The sequence below is a fragment of the Eulemur rufifrons genome, chromosome 7, assembly GCF_041146395.1.
Source record: "Eulemur rufifrons isolate Redbay chromosome 7, OSU_ERuf_1, whole genome shotgun sequence".
NCBI lineage: Eukaryota > Metazoa > Chordata > Mammalia > Primates > Lemuridae > Eulemur > Eulemur rufifrons.
Window position 1 is genome coordinate 90,328,124 of NC_090989.1, and position 15,009 is coordinate 90,343,132.

A 15,009-nucleotide genomic window follows, 5' to 3' on the forward strand; every position below is an offset into this window, starting at 1 on the left:
GATTCCTCTTTTCTACCTGTGGGCTCACAGGCTGGAGAGATGCTGTTCCCTCTGCAGCACGAGGGAGCCTCCCTACTCCCCACCCGCGCTCTGCACCTCTTCTCCAGGGCAACACCCACAGCAACACCTTCCTTCCTGTCTTCACCCTGTTCTTCTGCCCTTAAAAGGCCCAGACCACTCCTACCCCCACTGAAAAACCATTTGACCACATAAAATAGGTATCCTTTTTTTTCTCACAAAACTCCATCAGAATAGCCTACCCTGAGGGGTAAATGGTAAAGGAAGAAGCCAAGCATAGCACCTTAACTTAGAATCTGATTTCACACGGTGATTAAGAATGGGACTTTCAGAAATCAGACAGAATCCCAGCTTTGTCCATAATTTCAGCGTGACCTCAGGCAGCTGTGTCATCTTTCTAAGTCTGTGTTCAACTATAAAATAGTAAAGTATCACCACACCACGGGGTTGGAGCAAGGCTGAAATGAGGTATTGGCATGGAAAGCGTTTGGCGTTATGCCTGACACGTGGTAAGTGCTCGGTAAGTGGTGGTGGTAGTGGTGCTTGCTGCAGTTTTTCTTATTATTGACAGTGACTTCCGGGTTACAAGCTTAAATGTGTTTGGCTGAACTTTTATTATTTTTCCATGGATGTGCTCGAGGATTTACCTAAGGGAATGACGTGGCCACTGAGTAATCCTGAAGGGGTGACTCATCACGGCTGACTCATACAGAGCTGGAGCCAGCCCTTTCTCATGGTCCTCTCTGCCTTGGCCCTCTGCTTTCTCCCGTAGCCAACAGCAAGTCGGAAGGATCACCTGTGCTCCCCCATGAGCCTGCCAAGGTGAAGCCAGAAGAATCCAGGGACATTACCCGGCCTAGTCGGCCAGCTGTGAGTGCTTTTCTCTCTAAGACCTTCGAAGTCTTTTCATTTACCAGAGAACCCACAGGATAAAGTGGTTGGGGACACACTCATGATTATGAACAAAAGTTGTTGAGATTAATATAAAGAATGGATGCTGGAAACATCCAGAAGAAAGTCATACCTGATTAGGAAGGAACTGAACAGATCTTGGATTGCTGTCCTCTGCCTTTGGATATTTTGCTGATCATTAGCACTCCTTTAGAGACAAAACAGGAAGAAAAATAACTCATATCATTCCATAATTTCTACTCTGCAACTTTGGGAAAAAGATGTTGAAACTAGCAGTTAAGGAGATGGGGGCCCTTTCTGTGAATTTCTCTTATTTATTCTGCTCTTTCCCCATATTACTTTCCATATGAATTAATTTCACAATTTTTCTGCTACTCTTCATATCTCCCGGACTGTATTTTCTGGGCCAAAACTTGATAAATCATGGTCCAACATGGCCCTGACAACTTGAAATCCAACTTCATTGCTGTAACGTGATAAACCCCCAAGTAGCCTTAAAGAAAGAAATTAGAGCATGGAAGCTGAAATTTGAACGTGGAAAATTAATTTGGGATGAGTTACTATCCCAGTAAATAAGTGTACTATACTTAAATTTTCTGAGAATCTTTTCTACAAAACGAATGTGAAGCTTTTTTGGTTTACTCTCTTTTTTATATCTTAAAGTCAGGAAGTATACTGCGAGTGATAATGAAGGAATTTGCAGCATTCTGAGTTGAAGTTCCCTTTGCCCTTTTGTAGTTACCAGTTCTGTACTAACGATTCCAATTTTGTGTCTAACCTGCTGCTTTCTTCTGGCTTTGCCCTCTTCTGTGGATTCTTCTGGATTGGGTTCCTCTCATCTCAGAGCTATAAGAAAGCTATAGATGAGGTTAGTATTACCTTTTCTCTTGGTCATGCTGTCACAAAATGTAAATATTGAACTTATTGCCCGATGTTGACATTCAGCAAGGTGGCCAGTGGGGTCACAGATTTAAAGTCCACTCATTTGCAGTGATGTGCTGGGAGGAGAGCCCCTTCAGTGAAAGCAGCTTTAAGACCCTCAGACCTACCCCTATAAAGCTTCAGAGACCTTCCTTCTAAGTTAGAGTGTCACTCTTCCAATGTTCCAGTCTAGCTAATAACAGGTATAGTGCTCTATTAATGGCAGTTTCTCCTTCCAGTGGCAAACTTATACTTGCCAGCCTTAGCTCTCAGTAGTTTTTCTAAGAAAGAAAAGACATCATTCTAGGGAACTCCAAATTTATAGTGTGTGATTTGTGAACAAGGAGTTACCAAGTATTGTTAGATTAATTTTGTGGGACATTAACAACAGCATCAGCAGCAACATCAGCCTTAGTTAATGAATCCTGACAAGTTAAGTGACTTTATTTCCTTATCTAGGGAGACATTTTTCCATTAGAAGAATATATAGCTTTGTCAATCGTAGGTAGTTTGCTAAGAAGGGTGACTGCCCTTCTGCTGTTTGTCAGACCTGCATGAGTACAGCATAGTAGACTTTTTTTTTAAGAGCCAGGCCTTGCAAAGAGTCCTAAGTGCGTGGAATCTAAAGACTACCATTATGGCTTTAAGGCTGTGGCCCTGCTGAGCACTATTTTTGTGAAATTGTATGGAAAAAGCACTGGCTTTGGGATCAGCAAGCTGCATTCAAGTCTTGCCTCCCCCAGTATATAACTGACTGGGACTAGTCCCATAACCTCTCTGGGCCAGAGTTTCCTCACCTGTAAAATGGGGATGAAAACACCTTCCGTGCCTCACTGACAGGATTGTTGAGGGTCACTTGAAGTGACTTGTGCAAAAGCATTTTATGAAGTATGAAGTGCTGCAGAAAGCCAAGAGTTTGTCTTGACTTGACTGTTAGGGTTTGGGTGAGCAGCATGGAGCTGTTCTGGCAGGTGGGAGAAGCATGTTTCTATGCCTCTAGTCTTCCCCAAGGAGCCTCACCATTCAGAGTGACTTAGAAAGTTATTACTATAGTTAAAGGAGTCTTGCTTACAAGAACGAGCCTCTGCATGTCTGCAGCGTGTGGATGGTGTTTATAGGAAAGGAAGAGGGGAATGGTTTTCATCACTCCGTGCCATGGCCTTGCTTGCCCGTTTCCCTCATTACAGTGAGGAGGATGGCGACTATCACAACTTTTACCAGTTTTCTCCCAGAACAGGTAAAGAAAGAGAATGATGTTCTGGTGCTGTGGTTGCCAGTGAAATGGTTGTGTGTGTGCACGCGTGCACATACCAAACTCAGGAGGAATTGATTTCATGCGTCCAGAAACTGGCTTGAATGGGGCTGTCATGCAGGACAGGGCACTCATGGGTTTCCTCTGGTTAACCAGGATATTTTAGGCTTTTAAAAATTGCTTTATTTATTGTAGTGCACTGCACCACACTGGACAGAGATGAGAGAGGGCAACGGGGGTATAAGTAATTATAAATAATTGAGGGAATGTCAGCTGCACACCGTAATCTCTAGGGCCACGTGTGGTCGGAAAAAGCCCTGCAAGTGATTCTAGTTCCCTGCCTCTGGAAGAATACAGGATTACTGGGTTCTCAACCAGGGATGATTCCTCCAGTCGCCTTCCCTTAGGAGACGGTTGGCAAAGTCTAGAGACAGTTTTGGCTGTCACAACTTTGGGGTGGGAGGCAGTGCCACTTGCAGATAAAGCAGAGGGGTGCTACTGAACATCCCACAAATGCACAAGAGAACTCCCCACAAGAAAGAATTATCTGGCCCAGGATGTCAGTAGCACCTCAGTTGAGAATCTTTAAACAAAGCCTTTCCCCCTTCTCTACTCGTAGGTTTTGATATGGCTTCCCTCTCAGTGACTGTTTTGCCATTTAGATAAGCAGGATTGACATGAAAAGTCTTAAAATTCTTTTTGAAAACTTGTTGCTTGTTATGGCTAATTAAATAGTTTAATTTTTCACACAAATCAATCTGGAGTAGTGTTCATTAATGTGGCATTATTTTCTAATGGACAATGAGATTCTGTAGACTAGTGTGTAATCATTTAATTTGAAAATAAAGACCGTATTAAATAATTACATATTATTTAATTGCAATGTGAAGATTATATACACAAGCAAACACTGGCTTTACCAGTATTTATTCATTAGTGTGTATGTAGGAATCTGAAAAATTCCAGAGCACATCCATAGATTGGATGGAAGTTCAGTAAAAACCAGTGGTCCAACCCCTTTATTCCTCAGGTGAGGACACCGAAGTTAAGTGACTTGCCTAATGTCATAATCTTTAGATTTCCCGAAAAGGAAATAAACAATTTTAATACATAAAGAAAAATCCAGCTTAAAATTTTTTAACAATAGTTCAAAAAATTGAACTAAAATTTGAATAAACTATAATGTTTATAAAAAGAGACCCAGAAGAGCACCTTTTTAGGCAAGATGTGCATAATTGTCAGATTAAATAAGCTTTGCTGAATGAAAAATTACATCAAGTTGATTCTCAAAAGTGTTACATCAAAGAAGCCTTTGGGTAAGAGCCTTTTAACTATCTTCACATTTACTTCATAATAGAAAAAAATCTTATACCATTTTGCCACATTATTTTTTAGTTACACATTTGCACATTTTTTCATACTAAATAGAATTTTCATTTCCTTTTTTAAATATTTTTTAGCTCCAGGCTTGAGACAGCCAAGCAATAAATTACTACAAAGACTCATTATATGGAGAAAATTGGTATTGTCAGACAGTAAAATGTATGAAAATGGATCTGAACCCAATGTTGTCAATTTTATTTTCCTGTAACTTTGTTATTGTAAATTTTTCCATAGTGGATGGATAAGAAACAAAACTTCAGCTAAACACATAGGCTATTGGCAATGGAAGATTAATTTTCTTTAGGGGTGTTACTTTTGAGTTACTCATTATTGTTGCCTTGGGATTTTCATATATGTCTCACCCTTCAAGCTGTTACCAATTAAAGTTAAAAGGAATTTTCAATTATTTCTAATGTTTCAGGAAATATAGCTTTTTAAAAATTCAGAAGCAAAAATATTCTAATTAAAAGTGAAATTATAAAACAGGTCAGAACTTTAAAGTGTTTCTAACTACAGTGCTTGGAAAAATTTAGGTCATTTTATTAATAAGTGAAATTTTTTTTTAAATCAGTAGCCTATGGACTAGTTAACTATTGCTAAATAATTTTGATTTTAAAAAATTTATTTTGTCTTGTTTTGAAATGTCAGAAATAATGAAATCAAGCCCTGGGGAAAATCTATCATTAATTTAAACAAATCATAGCTAATCATATTATATTTTACTCACAGAATTATTGGCAATATACATAAACTTTTTCAAACCATATTCTCTCTTTAAATTATATAAATCATTATTTTTAATGACAAGTAACATTTTAAATACTAGTTATATTCTTTGATGAGACTTAACATGGTCCTAATGTATAGACATCAAAATACAAAATAAATTTGTCCAATTTGTTTTTATTTTACTGGTTTAGAGGATTATAATATCCTTTTCCTTTAATAGCCTTAACAATTATCTAGATTTATTTTCCCAGTGTCCTTAAGTATAGCATAACCTTCACTTTCTTCTTCATTTGATAAAGATGAGCATTGACAATTGTCAAGAGGAAATAAGTAAAAAACTGAAATCCAGATTTTATTAGTTTTCCTTATTTTGGCCCATTGCCAAAGAAACCAGAAATAAATTTGCATAAAATTTTGTGTTGTAGTTTTCCTTTTTTTTTCATAGACTACATTATATTTAAGCACAGTTGAGCCTTTTTAATGCAGTTCTGCTTTTACTTTCACGGATGGGGGAATACATCCACTGAGACTGAGGCGTGTGCAAGTGTGCATGTGTGTAAAAGCCCTAGCAAGTGTGTTTGTATACATAATGCACAGTTTGAATTTTCAGAAACTTCCTTTTTTTCAAGGGCTTCTATTCAAGTAACTTCAGAACAAATTTAAAAGTCATTATTGCTTTCCCTTTGATAACACCTTGAACTTCTTAAATTTCTGGACCAAATAACGTACCTGAAGTGTTTCTTCGAGTCTTAACTAAAATAGTTATACCTGACATATAGGTGGCGGTAGAGAAACATGACAGTTTGTTGTCTTCTCAAAATACAATTATAATTATAACTTAACACATTTATCACAGCTTTTCTTCTAACCAATTAGGGTAGATTATCAGGAGTCATTTAGATCATTCAGATTGCTCTAATCCTACATCAAGTGAATTGGATAAATACATTTCTGGATTAAAATAAAGAGAGAATATGGCCATAAGAAAACTGTGGGATTTAGTATTTTTCAATGAGTTTCTTTCTCCCTAATCCCCTGTCTCTCACTGAACGCTCTGATTCCCACATGGGTCACTTATATAGGGAGAAATGGTAAGACTGATGTCCAATTGCTTTTTCCTCATTTGCATGCTGTGTGCCATGGGCAGTTTAACCCATGCAAATTAGAGCGGCCATGCTTTTGCAGAACTGCTTCCTCTGCATTGCTCTGAAAGCATGTAAAATAAAAGGTAGTCAGATACTCAGCACACTGCCTGCAATATGCCTGGTGATTAGATACCACATCATCACATCCATAAGGCTAAAGGTTTCATCATACTCATGGAAAACTGAAAAATGATCTCTTCCTTTTGGTGTTTGTACATTCATTTCTGTGTTCTTTGCCAGGGTTTCTGCCAGGTGGCTAGAATTTAAAACAAAGAAAATGAAACACCTATTATTCTGGAAGAGAACTCCTTTTTTTTCCTTTTGATTTATTTACTCAGCTCTGTGGCTATAAATTTCAGTGGCACTAGGCTTTGGGGTGGGCCATGATTTGATGTGGTGCCTCTGCTCTCCAGGGAATGATGACACACCAAATGAGTCATTGTACTAGCTGGAACTTTGGGAATTGCTCTGTTCTATGACTGATGCTAGATTTTGGTGCAGTAGCAATCATAACGGGGAAAAGCCATCGCTGTGGCTTGGGCAGGAGTCCCAGAATACTGGGGAACAATTTCTAATCCTGTATACTTTCCCATTAACTCTGAGGGTGACCAGCTTCACCTTTCTAAAATAAAACGAGAGCCCAATGTTTGTATATATGTGTATAAACATACACATATATACACATATACATATATCCCCCATATATATTCAGAACTGAACAGTCTCAGTCTAGCTATTGGTTTTGAACAAAGTTTAAATTGATTTCATCTTTCTTTCCTAGCTTTTCTACATGCTACAAACATTGTTTTCTTAGTTCCATGCAGTAACTACGTTTGTCACAGTTACATAGAGAGCTTTTTTTTCTCGTTGCTTAAGCTGGAGCACTGACTTGCTGAGAGATGTAGCTTTGGTCATATCTACCATTCATATGCTGAACAAACTTTTATTTTGTAGGATCTGACAGCATTAGCCAAAGAATTAAGAGAACTCCGGATTGAAGAAACAAACCGTCCACTGAAGAAGGTGACCGATTACTCCTCTTCCAGTGAGGAGTCTGAGAGCAGTGAAGAAGAGGAAGAAGATGGAGAGAGTGAGACCCATGACGGGACAGTGGCTGTCAGCGACATACCCAGACTGATGTAAGAGGACTACTTTTTAAATGTAGACCAGGAGGGAACTAGGTTTCCAAAACAAAAGGACAAGAAATATGAATTAAATATAAGATCGTATATGGATCTCTGGCAAGATAAATTGACTTTAGGGATTTCAGTTTTTATTAGAGCATAGTTTCATAATTATCTCTTCCCATAGACATAATCACTTAGAATATGTAGCATTTCTAATAGGACTGCATTCATATTACCTGCCCATTGCCATTGGATTGACTGTCCTTTTGGTGACTTTCTTGGTTCTTTTCATCTCCAGGACAAACAATTTTGATAACCAAACTGTTGGCACATGCCTTTCCCCATAGAACTGAAAGACAGAAATCGTGGGCAATGACATTTAGCAATTAAAATTAACATGAGACATACATTGCATCACCACCACTAATCAATAAATAAGGAGACATGCGTATAGCAGCATGGATTAGCATCCCAGCAAAACAATCCAGATTGAGATAATCTTGCAGAGAAACTTCCAAATGTTTGACTTAAATATACTCCATTATGATTTTCTACTTTGTCCCCTTCATGGTCTCTTTTACTTGATCCATTTTTCTGTGGTCTGCATCTTTGCCACATACTATCAATCTCTTTGCAGTCTCTTTTGTACATTTATGTGTATATTTATACCTACCTATATTTCCCTTAGTAGTTGTAGCCTTTACTTCTTTTTTCTTGTTGGAGTGGATCTTATGAAAGAACTTGTCCCCATCCCATATTGCTGCTCCAATTCCTTCCCCAAATAAACACAAGGAGCCATTGTCCTGATTTGCTATAACCTGAATAGAATGTGATGCTAACTTTTCCAACGTCACTCTTCAGTCATCTCCATTTCTATGACTTAGCTACTCGTATTGACCATCAGACCACACTCACTCTCTATAGAGAAGATGCCATTTAAAGCCATAAATTATTGTTCTGTTCAGCGTGGATTGGAGAGACAGGGTTGGCCAGTCTGCAGGGCATGTCATTCATTGATTAACCATCATTAAATACAACCAATTCTGAGAGGCAAATCCAATTATCATAGCTGAAAATCCATACTTGTTATTTTGCTGTTGATTACCCAGTTATTGACAACCGTAAATAAGATAAAATATGACATTTTGAAACAAATTGCTTTTTTAACAGCAAATAAAATTGTTCTAGAGGCAAAACCACTAATTTGGAACTTTTCTGCAAAACATGCTGGCCCTTTCAGTTTTTGTCTTGACTCAGCATTGCTTAATTCTTCTAACAGATGTTTTGAATTCCTTTTAAGCACTGAGCATACAGCTATCAGAATGAGAGTGGATTATGAAATTAAAAGATTGCTAAAACTCCCACCATGCTGAGAGTTTTGAGAGATTGGAGAAGTTCATACTTGGGTTCTGCCTTCCAAAAGTTTATATTCTAGTTAGAAAGAGACAAAATCACACATAGAAAACAAATATTTGGAGGAGCAACTAAAGACCATTTGGGAAGAAATCTTAATTAGCATTTGGCTTTTAAGCCCCCCTATCATATTTTGCAAGGCTATTAAATGGTGGTCACCCACCTACCTCTGAGGCAAATCTGGGACTTCTCTCCCACTGCAGAAACACCCACCTTTCTAAAATTCCCTGACTAGACTGTGCTGCGCTTCTGTCTGCTGTCTGACACTTTCCTGTTCCTTCAGAAATCACCTGCTCACAACCCAGCTGGCTCAGATAGAGCCTGTCCCCTCTTCAGTGCTGCCACTGTATCTTGTGTGTATTTCTGCATTTTCATGTAGTGCCTTGAGTCAGTATTATTTATTATGTGTTTGTCTCCCTCTCTGGGCTGTGAGATCCCTGAGGGTGAGGATTTTGTCTTGCTCATCTCTCTTACTCTTAACACATTGCATGGTGTTTGGAATAGAGTGGGTCTTCAGTGACTTTGATTTACATTTAACTGGACTGAATTGAAATTGCAAGTCCTGACTTTGAAGAGTTTCCAGGGCTGGGGAACCTGTGGCCTTCAGGCCACATGTGGTCTTTCAGGTCCTTAAGTGCAGCCTTTTAACTGAATCCAAATTTTCTGTAAAAATTGTTTGGGTTCTGGCCTGAATAATGTCACAGAAGGGGGACTCTGGTCATGCTCTATCCTTAGTTCCTACAACCCTTTACATCCCTGGGGCCCCTGATTGCCCCTAGCACATATGCTCCAACCAAACTGACCTTCTCATCAGCTCTCAAAGGCCTTGTCCGTTTCCAGTATTGTACCCTCCCTGGAGTGACCCCTCCCTCTGCCCTTCATTCTCACTTACAAGGCAGGATGCCTTGTATTTGAGTATTTGTTATGTTTTTCTTTAGTTCTAAAAACCATGTCTTGTTCAGCTTTTATATCCACTACCCAGTGCCAAACCAAGGTCCTTTTAGCTAGCAGGAGGTACTCAGTGAGCATACATTGAATTGAATAAATCAATATTCCAGGAACACTTTGGCAAATCCAATTAGAAGGAATTATTATTCTAAACCTACAGCATAATTACAGTGAATTTCTTATAGTTTTCCTTCTAATCAGTGGAGGGTTTTTGTTTTGCTTTGTTTTGCTTTTTACAGTCTTTATAGGATTTTGGACAACTAATTTTTCCTGTCCACCCTCTATATTGGAAAAATGATTTTTAGAACAAAGGATTACCTTAACTATAAAATGTTGTTGTTTTAGCCCTAGTGGGTTTTTAATGATTGCCTTTTCCCGCATTCTTTTAATATTAAATGCACTTTATTTTTTAGATTAATTTTAGATTTACAGAAAAATTGAGCAGATAATACCAAGAGTTCCCCTGTTGTTGCCCCCACCACTCTGTCCCCACGCAATTCCTCTTTCACTAGCATCTTACATCATGCATAGTACAGTGCATATATTATAAGTAATGAAGCAATACTGATGCGTCATTATTAACTAAGATCCATAGTTTATTCAGATTTCCTTAGTTGTTACCCTAATGTCCTTTTTCTCCTCCAGGATCTCATCTAGGATACAGCATTACATCTCATTGTCATATCTCCTTAGCTTGGCTGTGACAGTTTCTCAGACTTTCTTTGTTTTTGATGAACTTGGCAGTTTTGAGGAGTACTGATGAGGTATATTGTAAAACGCCACTCGGTTGGAATTTATCTGATGTTATTCTCATGATTAGACTAGGGTTATGGGTTTTTGGAAGAGGATCACAGAGGTAACATGACATTTTTATCACATTATGTCAAGGTTAGGTACTTTCAACGTGATTTGGACTGTTAGTCTTCACCTTGATCACCTGTCAAGGTTCTCCACTGTGAAGTGATTGTTTCCCCCTCCCCTTTCTATATACTGTACCCTTTGGAAGGGAGCCACTAGGCACAGCCCGTACTTAAGGAGGGGGGGACTCATGCTTCCCTCCTTCAGGGTGGAGTATCTGCATAATTTATTCTGAATTCTTCTACACAGGAGATTTGTCTCTTCTCCAATTAGTAATTTATTCAATTATGTATTTATATTCAGTATAGACTCATGGATATTTATTTTGTACTTGGGTTATAATCCAATATTTCTTTATTTTGTTGTTCAAATTTTTCCAGCTGTGACCATTGGGAGCTCTTTCAGGTAGCTCCTGTGCCCCTTTGACTGACTTACTACCACCTGTGTGTGTATATGTGTGAACTCATATGTGCATTTTGAATATTTACTTACTTTCTGGCAATACAAGATGCTCTAGACCAGACTCATTTTGTACATTTCCTATAACAATCTTGGAATCAGCCACTTCTTCAAGGAGCCCTGATTCCTTTTATTGAAAGATATTAGAAACCAATATCTGGGTGCTCATTGTGCTCATTGCTACTGGAGTGTCACTTGCTTTAGGCCCTTTCAGCTGATAGAGCAAGGAAATATACATATGGATCATTCCAACCCTTGCTTATTTGTAAATTCCCACTTCAACAGAGATAAACCTGACTCCTACCATCCACCGCCCATTTACTTAATTGCTCACTTCCAGTATACATTTATAAAAATATCAGAATTATTAAACCCTACCCTCATGGGAAACAACTTTATCAACTAGAGTACAATGCTTATGTGCATGCAGTTCCTTTTGCCTTTAGTCTTACAGACTCCACTCATTTCCAGGGTTACTTAAGTCAATGCCTATTTCACCCATCCATCCTCACTGAAGTTGTTCATACATTTGTAATACAGTTAGAGTCTCTGATCACAATTTATATTCTCTCCTGGGATCTTCTGATCGCCCCAATAATTTTTTAAAATTTGCATACATGAAGGTTTACTCGTTGTGCTATAAAGTTCTATGACATATCTGAACGGATTTTCTGTTACCCTATAATAATCACCTAATTATAAGAAAATTACTTTAGCACATCCTAGTGAATGCAATGCCAAAGTTACTTTTTAAATTATAAAATGGCAAAACTTAACTTAGTTTCTTTAGGACATTTTAAGAACGCTGACAATTATCCTCATAGCTGATCACTCATCAATTCACAGAAAAGCTATGTTTTGACAATATGCCTGAATGAAATCTCTATTAGAGGCATTAAGCAAAGCCTTTGACCCAAGGCCCTCAGTGATTTAATAAACATTTACCAGGTGCTACCTGCATGCCAGGCACAGTGCTTGGCACTAAAGGTGCCCATGTTAATGAGATCTGATCATTGCAGGCCTGTGTATTGAATGCAGTGGTAGAAATGCATAGAGGGCAATATGGAAGCAGAGTGGAAAGCCACCTAAACCATCCATCCCACTGGGGCTCGGACAGATTTGGGGTTACCTGAACTGCAGCTTAAAGAATGAGTTAGCCGGCAGGGAGGCAGAGAATGGAAAAGAACCTTCTAGGGAGAGAGGGCAAATTAAAGTCACCAAGGATTTTATAGCATAGTATATATAAGAAACTACTGTAAGTTAAATGTTGCTAGAGTTAGAAGTGGGGGGCAGGATTTGGTTAAAAATCTAGGTTAGAGAGATGGGCAAGAATGAGAAATGGAGGGTCTGTATGCCACGGTAAGGAGCTTCAAGTTTATCCTGTGGTGGATAGGGAGCTACTGATGGTTGAAAGCAGAAAAGTGACACAGTCAGATTTGTGTTTTAGAGAGCTCACTTTTGCAGCTGTGAGGAGTGACATGAGGACAGGACTAGAGATAATGGTGACCAGCAAGAAGACTGTTGTTCAGGTAATGAAGGTAGCAGACCTAACTAGGACAGTCACAGAAAGGACAGAAAATATTTAGGACATGTTTAGGAGGTAGAACAGGCAAGATCTAGATTGAATTATGGAGGGGTAGATGAGAGAAAGTAGTCCAGGATAACCATAGAGTTTCTAACATGGATAAATAAATGGCCTGTAATACCACTAACGGGCCAATAATACAGGAGGAAGTGTCAGTTTAGGAAGGAAGATGACAGTTTCAGTTTGGAGCACACTGAGTTGGAGAAATCTGTGGCCACCCAGGTTGAAATATCCAACAGGAAGTTGAATAAATGAGCTACTGAGTAAAGAGATTAGATATTTTAATTTAGGATTATTCTGCAAATGGGTGATGATTATGACAAAAGTCATAGGCAAGAGCATGCCAAAAGGTTATGCAGAGTGAAGCGGAATCTGGGTACCACTCACATGGAGGAAGAGCCCATGAAGGAAACAGACAGGGAACATACGGGTAAAAGGAAAATCAGGGAAAGGTTGTCTCACAAAAGCCAGGGAAGTAAGAAGGACAGAGGGGAATAGTCATCAATGGCAGACACAAAAAGGTTCCTCTCCTATAATTTAACAGTGTCCTGCAGTCCCTGAAACACGAACTGTGGGCTGCACTGTGTCTTTTAAAAAGAAATGTGTAGAGAGGTAATTTGGAACATGCAGAAATTTGTAGAGTGCAAAAATATAGTTAGATAGATAGTTAGAATGAACAATATTTGATAGCACAGCAAAGTGACTACAATCAACAATAAGTTAGAGTATTACTTTCAAGTAACTAAAAGAGTGGAATTGGAATGTTCCTAACACTAATGTTAAATGCCTGAAGTGATGGATACCCCAATTACCCTGATTTGATTAATTCACATTGCATGCCTGTATCAAAGCATCACATGTACCCTATAAAGATACACAATTATTATGTAGCCATAATAATTAATGAAAAATTTTTTAAAAAATTAATTAAATTTTTAAAAGCCATTATCTTATATCAAATAACACAGTAACAGAAAAATTATGGTGTGGAGAATTAATACAAGGAACATAGAATAAGCAAATATATACAAAAGATTCATAACAGAACAATCCTAGACTAAGAGGAATTGCTCACCATTTTGAAAGCAAATTGACTAAGGAAGAAATATAGATTATTATCCTTTATTCAATCTATAAAGAATAGTATTAGTAGAAATGATATAAAATAAAATTCAGGCCGGGCGCGGTGGCTCACGCCTGTAATCCTAGCACTCTGGGAGGCCGAGGCGGGTGGATCACTCAAGGTCAGGAGTTCAAGACCAGCCTGAGCAAGAGCGAGACCGCGTCTCTACTAAAAATAGAAAGAAATTATATGGACAACTAAAAACATATATAGAAAAAATTAGCCGGGCATAGTGGCGCATGCCTGTAGTCCCAGCTACTCAGGAGGCTGAGGCAGTAGGATTGCTTAAGCCCAGGAGTCTGAGGTTGCGAGGTTGCTGTGAGCTAAGCTGACGCCACGGCACTCACTCTAGCCTGGGCAACAAAGTGAGACTCTGTCTCAAAAAAAAAAAAATAAAATAAAATAAATAAAATAAAATAAAATTCAAAACTGCTCACCATAAAAATTTATCATAGATGAAGCAGTACTAGCTTATAAAATTCAGAGTATAAAAATTGACCCAGGGAAAAAAGTTTCAATAAAAATATTTATCAAAAGGTAGAACAAACAGTGGCTAACGCTGTATACTTAAAACGTGCTGTTGACTAAAAATTGACACACAAATAAAATCTTAATAAAATCTAAACTTTAAAACTGATTCAGAAAAATTAAACTTGGTGACCACAGAAGCCTCCAAAAGATGATATGGACAAAAAAAACAATGTATGAAAGAAATCTTTGCTATAAAATTTACATGGAAAAGAGTTGGAACCAGTGATCATAATTTTACTAAAATAATAATGAAAATGCAAAAATTGGGAAAGAGTTTAACTGAGATATGTGGAAATTAATTGAGAAATTATCCAGCTGGTACTTTTTTCATGAAAATTCATCCATATTCACATATTTCTGATTAAAATGTTTGGATAGAATCAGAACATAATCAGGATAAAAAATTAAGTGGAGCTGAAATATCCTTAACCTTTGAACTCCCAATGGACTATCTGTGGGTAACGAGAGCTTGACTGTACAGAGCGCCAGCCTCATGGCGGCCACCAGGTCAGCGGAGCCCCTGAGAGTGGCAAAGAATGCCCGATAAATGAAGAGGAACAGCAGCTCCCTCCTACTTACACTGGAAGGCTCTTGATAAATACTTC

General features: G+C 38.3%; 1 protein-coding gene across 8 annotated transcripts in view; it reads left to right on the forward strand.

Moving 5' to 3' along the window:
* Window positions 1–15,009, forward strand: part of TNIK (TRAF2 and NCK interacting kinase) — a 365,195-nt gene that overhangs the window by 316,055 nt on the left and 34,131 nt on the right. For 4 of the 8 annotated variants that reach the window (XM_069475279.1, XM_069475283.1, XM_069475281.1 and 1 more), the window contains 3 exons: window positions 791–888; window positions 1,775–1,798; window positions 7,315–7,499. In XM_069475279.1, coding sequence (XP_069331380.1) covers window positions 791–888; window positions 1,775–1,798; window positions 7,315–7,499 — 307 coding nt within the window. The remainder of the gene's footprint in view (window positions 1–790; window positions 889–1,774; window positions 1,799–7,314; window positions 7,500–15,009) is intronic. The other 4 variants (XM_069475280.1, XM_069475284.1, XM_069475282.1 and 1 more) reach the window with 1 other exon arrangement.